The sequence below is a fragment of the Heptranchias perlo genome, chromosome 41, assembly GCF_035084215.1.
Source record: "Heptranchias perlo isolate sHepPer1 chromosome 41, sHepPer1.hap1, whole genome shotgun sequence".
Lineage (NCBI taxonomy): Eukaryota > Metazoa > Chordata > Chondrichthyes > Hexanchiformes > Hexanchidae > Heptranchias > Heptranchias perlo.
The window spans coordinates 14,134,741-14,155,678 of record NC_090365.1 but is presented as its reverse complement, the minus strand read 5'-3'; the positions used below and the strand labels follow the sequence as shown (position 1 = coordinate 14,155,678).

The window sequence follows — 20,938 nt, the reverse complement described above, 5'->3', positions numbered from 1 at the left end:
TTTGAATTTCAAACAACTCTGTCCTCTCTTTCTCCCCCCCCAAAAAAAAAACTTAACAGGAGAATGACCCCCGATGCCTGTTTTTAAGAAAGCCAAAGATTTTTAAAATAAAAAGGTTGTTTTAAACTATCTACAAAATAGTGTCGAGGTGGAAAGATAGAATAAAAGGGGACAATTATTGGAACTTTTAGAAAAATATCTGAATGTGGGATAGTGATATGAAATTAACCAACATGTGAGTTACTGAACTGGAGAAATTTACACCCAAAAATACTTTATTGATAAAACGTGATTCGATGTAATGTTATCAATAATTCTCTCCCTCCCACTTTTTCTTGCACTCAGTTCCCCTCTCTCTCTCCTGAATCCATTTGGCCGTTCTGGAGGTGTTTGGCTTTTGTTCAGAGATCAGAGAGGCCCCTGTCAGTATGATTGACGGAATCTCACACCCGACGGGACTATATAAAGGGAGGGAGCCGGGCTAGGTTTCATTCAAACACAGCAGCAGAGAGAGGTAGAGAGAGAGAGAGTGAGAGGAGAGCTCTCGCAGCTCCCGGAGTCAGCAACAGGAGTGAAAGAGGGAAAGAAACAAGGTACCAGAAACGGGAGAGACAATCTCATTTTATCTTCTTCAACTGGACCCTTGGAGTAATACTTAAATATATATATATATACAGTGTTATTTCTGATAAACCCCGATTTGGATATTATCTCCCTGTCTCCTGCCTGCTTTTGTTGGGCGGACGCAACTTGTACCCAGAATGACTCCAATTTTCCTATTCTGCAGCGTTTTCATGCTCCCTATTTCCCAGGTAAGCTCAGCTCGGCTTAATTCAAGGCTAACTCGAGATCTGTGTCTTTCCCCTCTTGTTTCATCAGCTTGCTGAATTCCCTTTTTTAAAAAAAAAACAAGAATATAAAAAAAAAATCGTCCTCCCCCGTTCTTGTGTTTTTTCTTTCTCCTCCCTGCAGATTTCTTCCACCGGTATCTTCGAACTGAAAGTTCATTCTTTCACTACCAGGCGGTCGAGCTCGGCTCACGGCTGTCAGAGGGGACTGCAGTGCGGCCGCTTCTTCCGCGTCTGTCTGAAACATTACCAGGTTAACATCTCCCCGGAACCACCGTGTACTTACGGGGCCGGGCACACCCCCGTGCTGGGGGCAGGAGGCGACTTGGTGCGGGACAGCGAGCCCATCCGGATCCCTTTCCACTTCACATGGCCGGCAAGTATTCACATTTTGACAACACAAGAGACCGAGCCAGCCATCAGAATATCTATCACTTTGCAAAGCGAAACAATGCAAAACGAAATTTAAAAAAAAGCATCAGAAATTGTTTTTAAAAATTGCAAACAAACTTTAACATATAAGATTCTGAGAACAGTTAGGATTGCGCCCTGTTTGGATTAGTTTAGAAAAAGGATTTGTCAGCTTTTTCCGAGAATCTTATTTCCCTTTCAGTTTAAACTTTGGAATTAATAATGTGTTATGACCGCGAGGTGTTTTAGTGCAGAGAGCGCCACAGTATGTTATTTTTAAAAAGAAAAATATATTAATATGAAAGAGGCTGAGGTCTTTGAGCTGCCTGTTAAATGAACAAATTGTCTTTCTGTTTTCAGGGTACTTTCTCTCTCATTATCGAAGCTTGGAATGCAGAGTCGGACGAGGCCAGTACTGGTAATCTCTGTTCTTTGCTAGGGGCCGCTATAGAGTAGGGAACAAACAGCCCGGTTCCCTGTAGACTTTACTTGTTGGGTCTCCCACTGAATGTTTCTCCCCATCCTCCACCATTGCCATTATTGTGTTATCTCACACACCAAACTCACTTTTTTTTCTTCAACAGATGACCCCGAGAATCTGATCAGCCGCCTGGCTACCGGCCGCCGACTGGCCATCGGGGAGGATTGGTCCCAGGACGTCCAGACGGGCGAGCAGAGCGAGTTGCGATACTCTTACCATGTGATTTGCGGCGAGCATTACTACGGCGAGGGCTGCTCCGACTACTGCCGCCCCCGGGACGACACCTTTGGACACTACAAATGCAACGAGAGCGGCCAGAGAGTCTGCCTGGCAGGTTGGAAGGGGGATTACTGCTCAGAACGTAAGGATATCACTCGACTGCTGAAGTCGCCTTCTCTTGGTGGCATTTCTGAGTTTCGGGGTCATTTTCTGTATCGAGTAATATCTGAAGGGTTTGGGACCATAAAATGCAACTTTTTCAAGTATTAAAATAGCTATTCCCTTTTTGCAAATGTTGATTTCAGGATTATATTTTATTACATTTCAGGATTATATTGTTAAATTTCAGGATTATATTTTGTTAAATTTCAGGATTATCTTTAGTTAAATTTCAGGATTATATTTTGTTAATTTCAGGATTATATTGTTAAATTTCAGGATTATATTTTGTTAAATGCCAGGATTATCTTTAGTTAAATTTCAGGATTATATGTCGATTTCAGGATTATATTTTGATCTGCAAATATTACACTTGTGCAAAAATGTTTTTTTTCTTTGGGAGGAGGAGGCCCCCCCCCCTTTGATTTTAGGATTAAATTCAGCTCCGGGTTCAGGTTGTGAGACGGGTTTGAAAGGTTGATTCTGGAGAGGGGGAGAGTGAGGCCTGGAGCCTTTATTTATATAAAAGGCGAATCAATCCATCTGAATGAAAGCATATGGTCTGCCTGGTTAACTTATTCAAGTGCGTTAACACAAGCTCAGCCCTCTCCCCTCGCTGGGCTACACAAAGCCATCTGACACACGGCAGCTGAGGAATAAAATTTCAATAAATTTCAACACATTTTAAAGAGCCTCATTGTACAGAAGGAGAGGAGGGGGGTGGGGACACGCGAATGGAAGAATTGGTTGGCATGGTAACTCCTCAGTACCAGTTGTTAGCACAGGGCCTTTGACTTGGGTCAGTCTGCTTTGCTGCCTCCCCTGTTCAGGGCCTTTTAATTCTTTTTTTGCTTAGTGTCCACAGACCGTGGTTTAATAGGGACACACGTCCCAAGTCTTTCACTTGCAGGCGGCCAGACAGCTAGCATGTGTTGTTATTGTTCAGGGGCTCTGTCTGGGAGGAGCCAGCTGCACTTTACAAAATGCCAAAGAACTTGACAAATTATATATATATATAAATAATGTGTGTGTTTAAAAAGTTATCTTTTTTTTCCCAAAACATTTGTCTCACAGCTATTTGCCTGCTGGGCTGCAACAATAATTATGGATACTGTGAAAGACCCGGGGAATGCAAGTGAGTTAAGATTGAATTGTTAACTTTTTTTAAAAATTCATTCCCGGGATGTGGGCATCACTGGCAAGGCGGGCATTTATTGGTGCAACTGAGTGACTATTTCGGAGAGCAGTTAAGAGTCAACCGCGCTGGTGTGGGGACTGGAGTCACATGTAGGCCCTGACCGGGTAAGGACGGCAGGTTTCCTTCCCCAAAGGACTTCAGTGAACCAGTTGGGCTTTTACAACAATCCAACAGCTTAGGGCCACTTTTACTGGAACCAGCTTTTTTATTCCGAAGAGTTTAAAAAACGGAATTCAAGCTCTCGAGACGCAGAGATTTGAATTTGCGTTCTCTGGATTGTTAGCCCAGTAATGCAATCACTCCACTACCATACCCCTGATGAGATCTGTCGATATGTATACAAGTCTTGAGAGTCCATCGTACTTCAGATATCACTCTGGTTGTCCTTTTCAGAGGCTGACTGACCTGCTGTGCATTTCCAATATTTTCTGTTTCCGTAATTACAGTATTCCCGTTTTTTTCTCATTTCCCGTTAGATTGCAAAGGCAGCTGTGTTAGTTGGCGATAAACTCTAAAAGAATGTCCTTTTCTGCCTCCTACCCCCACCCCCACCTTCCCCAGATGTCGCATCGGATGGCAGGGGCGTTTCTGTGACCAGTGTATCCGCTACCCGGGTTGCCTTCATGGCATGTGCCAACAGCCTTGGCAGTGCAATTGCCAGGAGGGCTGGGGCGGCCTCTTCTGCAACCAGGACCTCAACTACTGCACCAACCACAAGCCGTGCAGGAATGGAGCCACCTGCACCAACACCGGCCAGGGCAGCTACACCTGTTCCTGCAAACCAGGTTTCAGTGGGACCAACTGTGAGATTGAGATGAATGAGTGCGAAAGCAATCCGTGCAAAAATGGAGGGAGCTGCACGGTAGGTGTCCAGGGAAACAGGGTCACAGGTCGCGTGGTCCAGTGTTTACTCCCCCTGTAACCATTTCTTTGCATAACTTATTTTCTTCCATAATTTCAGTTAATGCTCCTTAATGTACTGTGATCTTGGTTATAATAAGTACTTTTGTGGCTCCGTATATAATGAAATTTGAAAACAAACAGATTATCTGAACATTATCACCTTGCTGTTTGTGGGATCTTGCTGTGTGCAAATTGTCTGCCGGGTCTTCTACATTGCAAAAGTGACTACGCTTCAAAGGTATTTTGTTGGCTGTAAAGTGTTTTAGGATGTCCTGAAGTTGTGAAAGACGCTGTCTTTCTTTCTATTTGCTGTGGTCATGTTTGGTACAATTATTTTGCAGAATTCACTTTAACTAATTAAGCCGTGCGATGCTTCTAGGTCTAACTCCTTGCTCTCACGTACTGGACTCCGATCTCCCTCTCATGAGTTGTCGTTTCTGGGCTTCTGATAAGTATAAGGCCCCTTCCAGGCTCTCCTGAAGACTCATTGAGATTTTGGGTGGTTGAAGGCCAGTGAAGTCCCAGATTCCATCCTAGGTCTGTACTGAGCTAGTTAATGGTTGGGAGGAGGTGATACAATTGGTGTCCACAGCCCTGGATGAGGGATGGGCACCTGGCCATGGTTACCATCCCCAGATTGCAATCCAATGACTCCCTTCTGAAAGTACATGCGTGGACCTCAGGTTTGGTTGTGATAACCTGCTCGCATGTTCAAAGCTCACACATCAACAATGGCCATTTGGCTGAGACACCAGAGTCTGACCTTCACCCTTGGTACTGCACCCCAATAAGGAGTACCCCAACAAGGTGGGGGTGGGGGGGGAACATTACATTCCGTAAACTCTGCTGCCCGTATCCCAACTCGCACCGAGTCCCAGTCCCGTTCACCCATCACCCCCTGTGCTCGCTGACCTACATTGGCTCCCGGTCCAGCAATGCCTCGATTTTAAAATTCTCATCCTTGTTTTCAAATCCCTCCATGGCTTTGCCTCTCCCTATCTCTGTAAACTCCTCCAGCCCTACAACCCTCCGAGATCTCTGAGCTCCTCCAATTCTGGCATCTTGCGCATCCCCGATTTTTTATTGCTCCACCATTGGCGGCCGTGCCTTCAGCTGCCTAGGTGCTAAGCTCTGGAATTCCCTAAACCTCTCCGCCTCTCTACCTCTCTCTCCTCCTTTAAGACGCTCCTTAAAACCTACCTCTTTGACCAAGCTTTTGGTCACCTGTCCTAATATCTCCTTATGTGGCTCAGTGTCAAATTTTGTATAATATCGCTCCTGTGAAGCGCCTTGGGACATTTTGCTGTATTAAAGGTGCTATATAAATGCAAGTTGTTGTGAAAAACGGCACAGCCAGATGCACTGGTCTACTTTACCCCAATAATGTGCCTCAGCCCCAACCTTGACTCACGTTCCCTCCACTGCATCAGTGGGACATTTTTCCTCCCCATTTCCCACACCAATCACCTTTAGGCCTGTTTGAGTGACATTGTCAATTAGTGCTGAATTAGGGGAATTAATCAGTGGTTAAAATATACTGAGCACTGTCCAGTCCTCCCTGCACTATCTTATCTTAGTTATATAATTGTGTCCCCAATATTATTTCAGTAATTATAAGCACATCAGGCCTCGTTTCCCCCGCTTCCCTCCTTTCCTGACAGTGCTGATTGCTTTTGGTTCCATTGATGCTAACCCCCACTCTGGTATGTCACGCACGTGGCCATTATTGAGGAGTGAGCCTTAATAGTGAGTCGGAGCTGGTCCTGTCCTCACCCATACTTTCTATCAGGTAGCGCTGGACAGTGATCGGGAGTAAAAGTCGACTGTTCACCGCCTCGGCATCCTATTTGACCCCAAGCTGAGCTTTTGACCCTCTATCCTCTCCAGCATCCAAATTCAATTATTCCAATGCATTTCTGGCTGGCCCTCCATGAACTTCAGCGCATCCAAAACTCTGCTGCCCGTATCCTAACCCGCACCAATTCCCCTTTGCTCGCTGACCTACATTGACTCCTGGTCCAGCAACAACTCGATTTTAAAAATGCTCGTCCTAGTATTCAGATCCCTCCATGGCCTCGTCCCCTCCCTATCTCTGTAACCTCCTCCAACCCTACAATCCACCGAGATCCTTACATCCCCCGGACTCTGGCCTCTTGTGCATTCCCTGCTCCCTTCGCCCCACCATTGGCGGCTGCCTAGGTCCTACTCAGACGGCTGTGGAGGCTCAGTCATTGAGTACATTCAAAACAGAAATGATAGATTTCTAGATATTAAAGGCATCAAGGGATATGGGGATGGTGCAGGATAATGGTGTTGAGGTAGAAGATCAGCCATGATCTTGTTGAATGGCGGAGCAGGCTCGAGGGGCTGGATGGCCTACTCCTGCTCCTATTTCTTATGTTCTTAAGCTCTGGAATTCCCTCCCTAAACCTCTCCAACTCTCCTCCTTTAAGACCCTCCCTAAAACCTACCTCTTTGACCAAGCTTTTCGTCACATGTTCTGATATCTCCTTCTTTGGCTCAGTGTCAATTTTTTGACTGATTACACTTGCGTGAAGCGCCTTGGGATGTTTTTCTACATTAAAGACAAGTTGATGTCATTGATGGAGAATTGCATGTTGTAAAGGAGCCATCAGTTAATCTGGTTAAACAGACTGAGCTAATGGGGAGTCTTGTATAGTAATTTAAATCATGTTTGGAAAATAATACTTAAAGAATCTTCAACATGGGGAGTTTGAGTAATATTTGAATTATTTAGTAGCTGTGTGCTACTGATTGTTAGGAATGGCCACTAAATACTCCAAATACAATTTTAAGATACCATACAAAATGATGAGCTGTTTCCAGTGGGGTTCCGCAGGGCTCAGTACTCGGTCCCTTGCTTTTTGTGGTATATATTAATGATTTAGGCTTAAATGTAGGGGGCATGATTAGGAAGTTTGCAGATGATACAAAAATTGGCCGTGTGGTTGATAGTGAGGAGGAAAGCTGTAGACTGCAGGAAGATATCAATGGACTGGTCAGGTGGCCAGAAAAGTGGCAAATGGAATTTAATCCGGAGAAGTGTGAGGTAATGCATTTGGGGAGAGCAAACAAGGCAAGGGAATACACAATAAATGGGAAGATACTGAGAGGTGTAGAGGAAGTGAGGGACCTTGGAGTGCATGTCCACAGATCCCTGATGGTAGCAGGACAGGTAGAGAAGGTGGTTAAGAAGGCATATGGAATACTTTCCTTTATTAGGCAAGGCATAGAATATAAGAGCAGGGAGGTTATGCTAGAACTGTATAAAACATTGGTTAGGCCACAGCTGAAGTACTGCGTACAGTTCTGGTCACCACATTACAGATAAGATGTCATTGCACTCGAGAGGGTACAGAGGAGATTTACGAGGATGTTGCCAGGACTGGAGAATTTTAACTATGCGGAAAGATTGGATAGAAAACCTCATCACATTTAAAAGTACTTGGATATGCACTTGAAATGCCGTAACCTACAAGGCTGCAGACCAAGTGCTGGAAAGTGGGATTAGGCTGGGTAGCTCTATTTCGACCGGCACAGACACAGTGGGCCGAACGGCCTCCCATATATTTTCTATGTTTCTATGAAAGAAGCAGGGAAGAGATAAGTACATTTTTGTTTTTCTCCTGAAGCGTTAACTTTATTTTGAACCATCATTACAGGTCTGTGACAGTTCCCTCGGTTATTATCTCCCCTTTACTCTCCTCCTCTCCTGTAGATCTGTGTTGGGGCACTTAGGAACATTAGTAATAGGAGTAGGCCATTCATCTTCTCCAAACTGCTCCACATTCAATTAGATTGTGGTTGATCTGTACCTCAACTCCTTTTACCCTCCGTTGTTCCATATCCCTTAATACCCCTTCCCAACAAAAATCTATCCATCTCAGTCTTGAAAGCTTTAATTGACTCCCAGCATCCACAGCCTTTTGGAGGAGAGAGTTTCAGATTTCCACTCCCCTTCGTTTCAAAAAAGAGCCTCCTGTATGGCCTAATTTTAAGATTGAGTCCACTTGTTCTTGATTTCCCCTCCAGAGGAAATAATTTCTTCTACAGGCTCTGCTCCATTCTTCACGTGTGAGCCTGGACAGTGAGTGTTGACAGGACACCCGAACTTAGGGGTAGGGGAATGAGTTCTGAGCTTGCTCTTGTCCTCACCCAATGTCCAGCAGGGGTCACCATGTAGTGGTCAGAAGGGGGAATCTCCCTAGTTTGAGGGGGCTGATGCTGTTAGTAATGGGCCAGCAACTCTGGTCGGGACCTCAAATCTGACATTGAATACAAGTGACTAGTGTGAAAACTGTTGGATTGTCATAAGAACCCAGTTGGTTCACTCTTGTTCTTCAGGGAGCCTCCACCTGGTCTGGCCTACACGTGACTCCAGGCTCACTAGTGCCCTCCAGTAAGCTGCATAGTCGTACAATTGCTGGACTAACTGGGGGATGGTCAATAAATGTGGCCTTACACACAGTCTGAGAACTAAACAAGTTGACTTCAGCATAGAGCAGGGATTGAACTGAGGGCCTTTTGTCTTATTACTGAACTTATCCCATATCCTCTCCGTCACAAAGACTGTGGACTTCCATCACTTGCCTCCACTCCTACCTCTGCCCAGCTGCTGCTCATCCATGCCTTTGTCATCTCCAGACTCAATTACTCCAAAGGTCTCTTGACTGTCCTTCCATCCTCTACCCTCTGTAAACCTCTACGCTCTCCTGCATCAAATCAGGCTTACCCAACTCCACTGTTCTCACTGACCTATATTGGCCCCTGGTACTCCAAACCATAAATTTAAAAGTTCCATCTTTATTTTTCCTTCCCTCCAAGCCTTGTCCCTCTCTATCTATGTAACCTCCTGCAGCCCGACAACCCCGTCCCAACTCTCCTTTCCTCGGACTCTGACCTTTTTGTGTTTTGCTCCTCCCTTTGCCCCACCATTGGTGGCCTTGCCTTGAGCTGCTTAGCTCCAACTCTCTGGAATTCCCTCCTTAAACCCCTCCGTTTCCGCACTTTACTCCTTTTAAGACCCTCCTTAAAATTCACTCGTTTGATAAGCTTTTGGTCACTCCTCCTAATCTCTCCTTCTTTGGATCAGTGCCCATTTTCTCCTTATGCCTCTGTGAAGCCCCTTGGGATGATTTGTCTGCATTAAAGGCACTATATAAATGCCAGCTGTGGTTGTTGTAAAGGAAGCAACCTTAAAAAGGAGACTCCAACGGCCTGCTCTGCGGAGTGGCTGGAGTCGGGCTCTTTCACGTCCGTGATAATTCAGGCGGCCTACCATGACATGCAGCAGATGCCTGGTGCTTCCCTATGGCAGAGGAGGCGAAACCTGGCAATCATCTCAGACTATCTCCTCATGGTGGGTGGCATTGGCAGAGGCCTGGAGCACATCTCCAAGGTGTTCCGTCAACTGAGGTGGTGGAGTGGGGGGGGTGGTGATGGGTAAACATCACTTGGAGACGTCAGGAAGGGGAAACCATAAGTCAGGATAAGCCTGTGTAGTAACTTTATCCCAGAGTGTGCTTTTCCTTCAAATTTGAAAATCTTGACTATTAACCAGCCTCATTCCCTCACTGCCCCCTTCCCCCACACTCTTAGGGGGTAATTTTAACTTTTAGCGCGAACGTAAAACAGGTGACATCAGATTGGACTCCCATTGTGCTCGCCCGATTTTGCTTTTCATTGGAAATCAATGGAAAGGAAAGTCGTTGAGGTGGATAACATGCAGCCAATCTGATATCGCCTGTATTACACTGTCGCTAAAACCCTAACCCTAAATGACCTCCTTAGTTTCTTATCTGCTGGCAGTTCAACAGGTCGGCCATTGACCAATATTTTAGTGCGCCAATGTGTGGGGCGTGAGTTTGAGTTTCTCACATCACTGAGTTTCCAATCTGAACAATGATCATCTAAGGAGCAGCCATGAACCCTCTCAAAAGGGGTTTGGGGGAAGTTGGTTGAGTCACCCTTGGACTGCAGCCCTATGGCTCTTACTGGGATACCCCTGGTGTAGGCCCGGACACAGGTCTGATTCTCGGCCTCTCAGCTGTAAGGGTGTGTGTGGAGTGAGGAAAGGGGATGAATGACCTTCAGAATCATGGGGGTAAATTTTAACCCTCGATCGGCTGGGTTGGGGGCGGATGGGGAGTAAAAATACTCCGTTTTCAGTGTGGGACGGCATCCTGGCTCCAACACGCTCACTCCTGGGTTTAACCCGGGCAGGTTTGTCTGCGTGTGGGGAGCAGACACCAGGAAGTCCTGCCCCCACTTAAAGCTGGTGGGACGATACTTAAAAGGGGCAGTGTACCTCATTGAGATAATTGAGGTCCTTAGTATTTTGTGTATTGGAAAATTAAAATAAATTTAGCCGTACCTGTTCAGGTTTCCCATCGCTTCCCATTCACTTTATTGCACTGCTTGTGGGCCCGGAGGAGCAGGAGTGATTCATCCAGGCCCAACAAGCTCACCTGGCTGACAGGACCCCTGCAATCGGCCGACCCCTCCCCCCACCTGATGATGCCCTCCCCCTCAATGGTGGAACCCCTCCCCGCTACCTCCGGTCTTCACTCGACCTCCAGCGACCTCTGATCTTCTCAGCCCCTCCGATCTCTTCCTCAGTCCCGGCCTCCCCACCGATCTTCTCCCCGGCCGCCCCCCACCCCGAGCTTCTCCCCGGCCGCCCCCCACCCCGAGCTTCTCCCCGGCCGCCCCCCACCCCGAGCTTCTCCCCGGCCGCCCCCCACCCCGAGCTTCTCCCCGGCCGCCCCCCACCCCGAGCTTCTCCCCGGCCGCCCCCCACCCCGAGCTTCTCCCCGGCCGCCCCCCACCCCGAGCTTCTCCCCGGCCGCCCCCCACCCCGATCTTCTCCCCGGCCGCCCCCCACCCCGATCTTCTCCCCGGCCGCCCCCCACCCCCGAGCTTCTCCCCGGCCGCCCCCCACCCCCGAGCTTCTCCCCGGCCGCCCCCCACCCCCGAGCTTCTCCCCGGCCGCCCCCCACCCCCGAGCTTCTCCCCGGCCGCCCCCCACCCCCGAGCTTCTCCCCGGCCGCCCCCCACCCCCGAGCTTCTCCCCGGCCGCCCCCCACCCCCGAGCTTCTCCCCGGCCGCCCCCCACCCCCGAGCTTCTCCCCGGCCGCCCCCCACCCCCGAGCTTCTCCCCGGCCGCCCCCCACCCCCGAGCTTCTCCCCGGCCGCCCCCCACCCCCGAGCTTCTCCCCGGCCGCCCCCCACCCCCGAGCTTCTCCCCGGCCGCCCCCCACCCCCGAGCTTCTCCCCGGCCGCCCCCCACCCCCGAGCTTCTCCCCGGCCGCCCCCCACCCCCGAGCTTCTCCCCGGCCGCCCCCCACCCCCGAGCTTCTCCCCGGCCGCCCCCCACCCCCGAGCTTCTCCCCGGCCGCCCCCCACCCCCGAGCTTCTCCCCGGCCGCCCCCCTCCCCCGAGCTTCTCCCCGGCCGCCCCCCACCCCGAGCTTCTCCCCGGCCGCCCCCCTCCCCCAACCAATCTTCTTCCCGGCCTATGATCCCTCCCTCCCTACCTCTGATCCCCGGCCTTCTTGACTGACCACCAGCAAATCTGTCAATCAGGCTGGCTGCCGGGTGCGAAACCCGGAAGTGCCATTGATGGGCCTCATGGCGACCTGCCCGCTTACCTTCGGGGTTTCGCACCTGGAAAACTTCCCCCCGCTCCCTTCCCGGCTCTCGGTTGAAATTTACCCCATCACCTCTGTTTTGTCTTCCTTCCCTGGCCTGGGGACACTAAGGTCGATTTTAGTGGCATTTTCGTTGGCCCATCAGCTAATGAGGGATTGACCGTGAGATTTTCCTGGACTATATTGCCCAGTACCACATCACACTAGTTACACATTACTCGTCATAGTTGTAGTGATTAGAAGTGAATTAAGGTATTAATCTCGTGCTCAGTGTAAATACCAGTGCAGGGCAGCTATTGTTAATTACACACTCTTATTTGTCCATTTCCTCACCCCGCCTCTTGACTCTGTTGTTGGGTAGCCCCTTCCGATACCTCACCCAAATGGCCATTCTTCATGTGAGTCTGAGCGGGCTGTTCAACCATGCAGTGCATCACAGCCAAGCCTGATCTTGCCCTGACTTGATGTCTGCTCTTGGGGGCATTCTCCAGCGGTGGTCTCCGAATCAGGAGCAGGAATCCTGGCTGGTTTTATTTTTATTGCCCCCAGCCCCCTGCCATCACCGCTAGCTTAGAGATCCGGAGGCCAATTATAGAGTCCCTATTTCTGGCCTGGATAACACCAATGAATTCAACACAGACCTGGGATTGAACTGTATGGCTCAGTAAAACAGCATTTACCGCATTTACCAATTAAGTCATCAAACTATTGTTCTATTTCTAATTCACTTCTACATCAGGTAAATTATAAAAAACACATTGGTTCCAGTTCCCCTCTGTGCAAACAAATTTACCCAGAGGGAAGTTTGAATTTATAAGCACACTGACCAGTGCAAGCAAATAGAGGTTACTGAATACTTACCGTGATGTAGCTTTCTGATCGCATATCCCTCATTAACAAAATCTCTTTAGATCTGGTGAATTTTTTTTGGCCATCAAGGTGACGATTGTTGCTGCTGGGAAATCGGATATTTTCCTACTTTAGGCATCCAGTGTCAACAGGAATCATTCCAAGGAAAAGCATGAGTTAACGATCTCGGGACAAGTACAGGATGAGATAAGGAGCTCAGATTGGGTACAGGGTGAGATAAGGAGCTCAGATTGGGTACAGGGTGAGTTAAGGATCTTAGATTGGGTACAGGTTGAATTAAGGAGCTTGGATTGGGTACAGGATGAGTTAAGGATCTTAGATTGGGTACAGGTTGAATTAAGGAGCTTGGATTGGGTACAGGATGAGTTAAGGAGCTCAGATAGGGTACAGGATGAGTTAAGGATCTTAGATTGGGTACAGGTTGAATTAAGGAGCTTGGATTGGGTACAGGATGAGTTAAGGAGCTCAGATAGGGTACAGGATGAGTTAAGCATCTCAGATTGGGTACAGGATGAGTTCAGGATCTTAGATTGGGTACAGGTTGAATTAAGGAGCTTGGATTGGGTACAGGATGAGATAAGGAGCTCAGATTGGGTACAGGATGAGTTAAGGAGCTCAGATTGGGTACAGGATGAGATAAGGATCTTAGATTGGGTACAGGATGAGATAAGGATCTTAGATTGGGTACAGGATGAGTTAAGGATCTTAGATTGGGTACAGGTTGAATTAAGGAGCTTGGATTGGGTACAGGATGAGTTAAGGATCTCAGATTGGGTTCAGGATGATTTAAGGAGCTCAGATTGGGTTCAGGATGAGTTAAGCATCTCAGATTGGGTACAGGATGAGTTAAGGATCTCAGATTGGGTTCAGGATGATTTAAGGAGCTCAGATTGGGTACAGGATGAGAGAATCTCAGATTGGGTACAGGATGAGTTAAGGATCTTAGATTGGGTACAGGATGAGATAAGGATCTTAGATTGGGTACAGGATGAGATAAGGATCTTAGATTGGGTACAGGTTGAATTAAGGAGCTTGGATTGGGTACAGGATGAGTTAAGGATCTCAGATTGGGTTCAGGATGATTTAAGGAGCTCAGATTGGGTTCAGGATGAGTTAAGCATCTCAGATTGGGTACAGGATGATTTAAGGAGCTCAGATTGGGTACTGGATGAGATAGAATCTCAGATTGGGTACAGGATGAGTTAAGGATCTTAGATTGGGTACAGGATGAGTTAAGGAGCTCAGGGTACAGGATGAGTTAAGCATCTCAGATTGGGTACAGGATGAGTTAAGGATCTCAGATTGGGTTCAGGATGATTTAAGGAGCTCAGATTGGGTACAGGATGAGATAGAATCTCAGATTGGGTACAGGATGAGTTAAGGAGCTCAGATTGGGTACAGGATGAGATAAGGATCTTAGATTGGGTACAGGATGAGTTAAGGAGCTCAGATTGGGTACAGGATGAGATAAGGATCTTAGATTGGGTACAGGATGACTTAAGGATCTTAGATTGGGTACAGGATGAGTTAAGGATCTTAGATTGGGTTCAGGGTGGGTTAAGGATCTTAGATTGGGTACAGGATGAGTTAAGGTTCTTAGATTGGGTACAGGATGAGCTAAGGAGATCATATTGGATACAGGATTAGTTAAGGATCTCAGATTGGGTACAGGATGAGTTAAGGAGCTCAGGTCCGGTACAGGATGAGTTAAGGAGCTCAGGTCCGGTACAGGATGAGTTAAGGAACTCAGGTTGAGTACAGCATGAGTTAAGGATCCAGGTAAGGTATAGCATGCAGTTGGTGCATGTTAAGGGTCCCTGTATTCTGCCTTGACAATGGGAAAGATTTCCTTTGTTTTCTATTTGTATTGAAATTCTGAATCTGTCTTCTAAACTTGTTTATAATTCTGCTTCAATATCAGTGCAAATCTTCCCTTTGTGTGTCTGAACTCCAACAGTCAGAGCATCCCGCCTGCTGGGATCCTTCCATTTCCCACTTTTTTTTTGCCGTCTATAAATGAGAGCGACAATTTTGTTCTTTAATATTCTCCCCATTTCTCTGTGTTCTGCAGGCAACAAGCCTTCCCTTGTAGTATCTGTGGTGCTGCTCTCTCTGAGATCAGCTAACTCAGCACAGATCAGGAATTGTACTCAGGGTTTTCATGTCTGCCTGGCTCCATATCATCCCACAAGGTGCACTTACTAATGAGCCATTTGATGGGGCCTAGGGACTGGCAGCTTGCACCAAATTCTAGGCATTGTGTTATGTCACAGCATACCATCGCACTACCCTACTGTATTACTGTTTCTATAAAGACCAGTTTGCATATTTTGTGCTAAACAGGCACAGGCACGATGGGCAGAATGGCCTCCTTCTGCGTTGTATCGTTCCATGATTAGTAAAATAGCTCATAGGATCATAGAATGGTTACAGCACAGAAGGTGGCCATTTGGCCCATCGCGGCCGTGCTGGCTCTTTGTAAGAGCAATCTAGTTAGTCCCATTCCCCTGCTCCTTCCCTGTAGCCCTGCAAACTTTTTCCCTTCAAATATTTATCAAATTCCCTTTTAAAAGCCACGATCGAATCGGCTTCCACCGCCCTTTCAGGCAGCACAATCTAGATCACAACCACTCGCTGAGTAAAAAAGTTTTTCCTCATGTCGCCTTTGGTTCTTTTGCCAATCAACTTAAATCTGTGTCCTCTGGTTCTCGACCTTTCAGCCAATGGGAACAGTTTCTCTTTATTTATTTTATCTAAACCCTTCATGATTTTGAACACCTCTATCAAATCTCCTCTCAACCTTCTCTGCTCGAGGGACAACAACCCCAGCTTCTCCCGTCTATCCACGTAACTGGAACCATTCTAGTAAATCTTTTCTGCACCCTGTCTAAGGCCTTCACATCCTTCCTAAAGTGTGGTGCCCAGAATTGGACACAATACTCCAGTTGTGGCCGAACCAGTGTTTTATAAAGGTTCATCATAACTTCCTTGCTTTTGTACTCTGTCTCTATTTATAAAGCCCAGGATCCCGTATGCTTTTTTAACTGCTTTCTCAACCTGTCCTGCCACCTTCAAAGGTTTGTGCACATATACCCACAGATCTCTCTGTTCCTGCACCCCCATTTAGTTTATATTGCCTCTCCTCATTCATCCTGTCAAAATATATCACTTAGCACTTCTCTGCGATAAATTGCATCTGCCATGTGTCTGCCCATTCCACCAGCCTGTCTATATCCTCTTGAAGTCTATCACTATCCTCCTCACTGTTTACTACACTTCCAAGTTTTGTGTCATCTGCACATTTTGAAATTGTGCCCTGTACACCCAAGTCCAAGTCATTAATATATATCAAGAAAAGCAGTGGTCCCAGCACTGACCCCTGGGGAACACCACTGTACACCTCCCTCCAGTCCGAAAAACAACCGTTCACCACTACTCCCTGTTTCCTGTCACTTAGCCAATTCTGTATCCATGCTGCTACTGCCCCTTTTATTCCATGGGCTTCAATTTTGCTGACAAGCCTATTATGTGGCACTTTATCAAACATCTTTTGAAAGTCCATATACAACACATCAACTGCATTGCCCTCATCTACCCTCTCTGTTACCTCATCAAAAAACTCAACCAAGTTAGTTAAACACGATTTGCCTTTAACAAATCTGTGCTAGCTTTTCTTTATTAATCCACACTTGTTGAAGTGAATATTAATTTTGTCTTGCATTATCGTTTCTAAAAGCTGACCTCCGGTCAACAGAGGTTAAACTGACTGGCTTGTAGTTGCTGGGTTTATCCTTACACCCTTTCTTGAACAAGGGTGTAACATTTGCAATTCTCCAGTCCTCTGGCACCACCCCCGTATCTAAGGAGAATTGGAAAATTATGGTCTGTACCTCCGCAATTTCCACCCTTACTTCCCTCAGCATCCTAGGATGCATCCCATCCGGACTGGGTGATTTATCTACTTTAAGTAAAGCCAGCCTTTCAAGTACCTCTTCTTTAGCAATTTTTAGCCCATCCAGTATCTCAATTATCTCCTCTTTTACTGTGACTTTGGCAGCATTTTCTTCCTTGGTAAAGACAGCTACAAAGTACTCATTTAGTACCTTGGCCATCCCCTCTGCCTCCATGTGTTGATGTCCTTTTTGGTCCCTAATTAGCCCCACCCCTCCTCTTACTACCCATTTACTGTTTACATGCCTGTAGAAGACTTTTGGATTCCCTTTTATGTTGGCTGCCAGTCTATTCTCATACTCTCTCTTTGCCCCTCTTATTTCCTTTTTCACTTCTCTGTACTTTCTATATTCAGCCTGGTTCTCACTTGTATTATCAAACTGACATCTGTCAAACGCACCTTTTTTCCACTTCATCTTACTCTGTATCTCGTCATCCAGGGAGCTCTGGCTTTAGTTGCCTGACCTTTCCCCTTCGTGCGAATGTACCTAGACTGTACCCGAACCATCTCCTCTTTAAAGGCCGCCCATTGTTCGATTACAGTTTTGCCTGTCAATCTTTGATTCCAATTTACCCAGGCCAGATCCGTTATCAACCCACTGAAATTGGCCCTCCTCCAATTAGGTATTTTTACTCTAGATTGCTCCTTGTCCTTTTCCATAACTAAATCTAAATCTTATGATACTATGATTGCTGTTCCCTAAATGTTCCCCACTGACACTTGCTCCACTTGGCCCCCCTCATTCCAGAACCAAGAACCAGATCCAGCAATGCCTCCTTCTTCATTGGGTCAGAAACATACTGATCAAGAAAGTTCTCCTGAACACACTTCAAAAATTCCTCCTCCTCTCTGCCCTTTACACTATTACTATCCCAATCTATATTAGGATAGTTGAAGTCCCCCATTATCACCACTCTATGGCTCTTGCACCTCTCTGTAATTTCCCTGCAAATTTGCTCCCCTATATCCTACTCACTAATTGGTGGCCTAGAGAACACACCCAGTAGTGTAATGGCACCTCTATTGTTTCTTAACTTTGACCAAATAGATTCTGTCCTTGACCCCTCTGGGACATCCTCTCTCTCTAGCACTGAAATATTCTCCTTAATCAATACTGCCTCCCCACTCCTTTTTTTCCTTCCCTATCTTTCCTGAACACCTTGTATCCAGGAATATTTAGTATCCAATCCTGCCCTTTTTAGATCCAGGTCTCCATTATCGCCATTACATCATATTCCCATGTTGGCTACTTGCGCCTGCATCTCACCAACCTTATTTACCACACTTCTTGCATTTACACACATGCACTCCAAACCTATCTTAGACCTTCTCGTATTCTCTTAGTCTGATCCCACCTAATACTGTATTATTTATGACCCTAGTGCTATCAGTCTCTCCCAATCCTTTATGCACCTTGTTTCTCCTTTCTAATGCTGCTTGGCTCTTTTCCTTCACAAACACCAATTTAATTGGGGCAGGGGTTGCAATTCCCTTCCCCAATTAAATTGCATTTGGAAATTAATGGTTTAATTACTCTCTCTCTGTTGATGACAATCTTTGTAGGATCTAGAGAACAATTACACATGCACGTGCCCCCAAGGATTCTATGGCAAGAACTGTGAGATCAGTGCCATGACTTGTGCTGATGCGCCGTGCTTTAATGGCGGTTCCTGCACTGAGAGGCCTCATGGAGGCTACATCTGCCGTTGTCCCGTTGGCTTCACTGGGTCCAACTGCGAGAAGAAGATTGACCGTTGCACCAACAACCCGTGTGCGAATGGTAAGTCTCAGTACCGATAATTGGTCACCCATTCCCATGCTCTTTCCCCCATTCCCAAATCTTACCGGATTGTGTTTAGGCTGCTCTAATCCACCCTTCCTGTTAAAAGGACGTTGCTGGGACCTTGGCCAGAGCTTCATCTGCCGTTGCCAGATAGGATTCACCGGCCCGAGATGTGAGATTAACATGGACGATTGTGCCAAGAATCCATGTGCCAATGGCGGCACCTGTATTGATGGTGTCAACTCCTTCACCTGCAGCTGTACCCTTGGCTATGGTGGGAAGGACTGCAGCATTCGAAAGGATGCCTGTGTCAGCAACCCATGCAGAAATAAAGGTATTTGTTATACGCATTACACTGGCCATGTATGTGAGTGCCCGGCTGGATTTATGGGACCCAACTGCGAGTTTCATGTGAAGCCCACCAACCCTACTGATGTGGACAACCCTTTCCCTGTAGCCCTCGCCATCTCTTTCGCTTTGGGCATTGTCACTCTCACCCTGGTAGTGTTCGCCGTGGTCGTAATTCTGAAGCACCTGCGGAGAAACCAGGGCGGTCGGAATGCCGTGCGGAACGACTTGGAGACCATCAACAACTTGTCGGATTACCAGAAGGAGAAGGAGACCTTCATCATCTCCACGGGGCAGTTCAAAGTCTCCAACAAGGACGCTGAACTGAGCAGCGATTGTCTGACTGACAAATTTAACTGTAAACAGAAAATTCATCCAATGGATTACAATCTATCTGGGGACCCGAAGGAGGAAATCCCTTCCAAAAAGAATATTGAAAAGTGAGTGTCAAGCCAAGTTCTCTCCAGCATTATTCCCGATGCTTGTATAATGTTAGAGATTTTCTACAGTAGCAGCCAATGGAAGTCTAACGTCCCTCCACCTTTCCCCCCTACCCACTTTCTCCTTTCAGTAAGAAATCAGAATGCCTATCATCCTCCAACGCCCCAATCGCATTTCAGAAGGAGGGATTGTATCACTCAATGTACATTATGCCTGATCGGGTTGAACCTTGCATATTTGCAACTGAGGTAAGTCTCGACTGTTTCTGGAGTTGAGGTAAGGGTTAGGGAAATTGAACGAGACGCCCCAGTGGGACCTACAACAAAGGACAGACCACCATTGCCCAGTGTTTAATCTTTCTTTCTTTGCCTCCCCTTTTGCAGGTATGAATTCTGCCTCTCCAGATGTCGATGTTCAAGCCTCCCTGTCTCTGAATGTTTACAGATTTATTGGACTCTACAGGGTTTTGTATTCCTGTATTTAATATTTATTCATGCTGCTCATTTTTGGAATGGATAACCTCTTTATTGTTTTTATATATATATCTATCTATGGATATATATATATAAAAAAAGACCATTTTTGAACCTGGCTTCTGGATAATGAAGTTTGCCTGCTGACATCTTTCTGAAAGCTAGGAGACCTTTGCACTATTTTCAATGGCGAAGTCATTCCTGAAAAATCTGCATGCCAAGGACTGAAAATGGGAGGGGGGGTGGGGTGCAAAAAGGCAGGACCTTTTGAAACGATTGTGGCCAAGAATTCTCAACATGATCTATACTGTATGTGTGCTATCCTCTTCAGCAATCAGCATCGAATATAAGTCGCATTGTCATATCGCAACATGGCAGGGCTGTTAATCTTCAGGTCCTGTGCACAGGGCACTTCTTCTCAGTACAACTGACAGAATGACAGCATCGCAAGAACCCCTACTAAACACCGGAAATGGGACACGTACAGTATACATTATAGAAGATACAAAATTGGAGAGTTGAGTTAAAGGCGGTCGTCCATTCCATCAGTTTAGACTTTAACGAATTCCATTTGTGAATCTGTGGTTCAGGACATCATTTGAATCAATCAATGGATCTGCTGCCTCTCAGTTGACTCTCTTCATTCTATATATAGTCAAATATGGAAATGTGTTGTGTATATGTCTCATCATGAAGGACTCCTTTTATTAGCAAAACATGGAAGATTATTGCAGTTTTGTTTCAAAGTCAAGCCAATGTTATTTTAATATTTTATAATTTAAGAATTTTTGATATGCATACAAAATGAAATATACTTTTTCTAATTTTATTTTGTATATAGTGTATATTTATAAGAGAATTGTATATATGTTTATCTATTATGTTTTATATATGTCTTTTCTGTTGAAGAGAAGTTCAAATTTATTTTTTTCCAAATAAATGAAAATAATTCTAATATCTTTGTGTTTTTCTGGGAACTAATGGATTGGTGTAAGATGTTAGTGGGCCCATTGATAACCAACCCTCTATATACAGCCCCTCTTTATTCCTGTTCTTTTCGAGTCCCCTCTCCTTTCCTAAAGGCGATGATCCATTCTGATCATGGCTTCATGGGTGATGCCAGTTTCTGGTACCAAACACCACCGATTCTGGGGGAAACCTAGAGACTATTAACATTGAAGAT

The 20,938-nt window shown here is 46.4% G+C and overlaps 1 protein-coding gene across 1 annotated transcript; it reads left to right on the top strand.

Annotated features, from left to right (window-relative positions):
* The first annotated feature begins 502 nt into the window (after positions 1–502).
* dlc (deltaC) lies at positions 503–20,647 on the top strand. Its single transcript, XM_067975143.1, has 10 exons — positions 503–812; positions 973–1,224; positions 1,620–1,677; positions 1,844–2,101; positions 3,193–3,253; positions 3,878–4,178; positions 18,274–18,490; positions 18,600–19,281; positions 19,413–19,530; positions 19,666–20,647. Exons 1-10 carry the CDS (start codon positions 762–764, stop codon positions 19,669–19,671), a joined length of 2,004 nt encoding a protein of 667 aa, XP_067831244.1. The 5' UTR covers positions 503–761; the 3' UTR covers positions 19,672–20,647.
* The last annotated feature ends 291 nt before the right edge of the window (positions 20,648–20,938 follow it).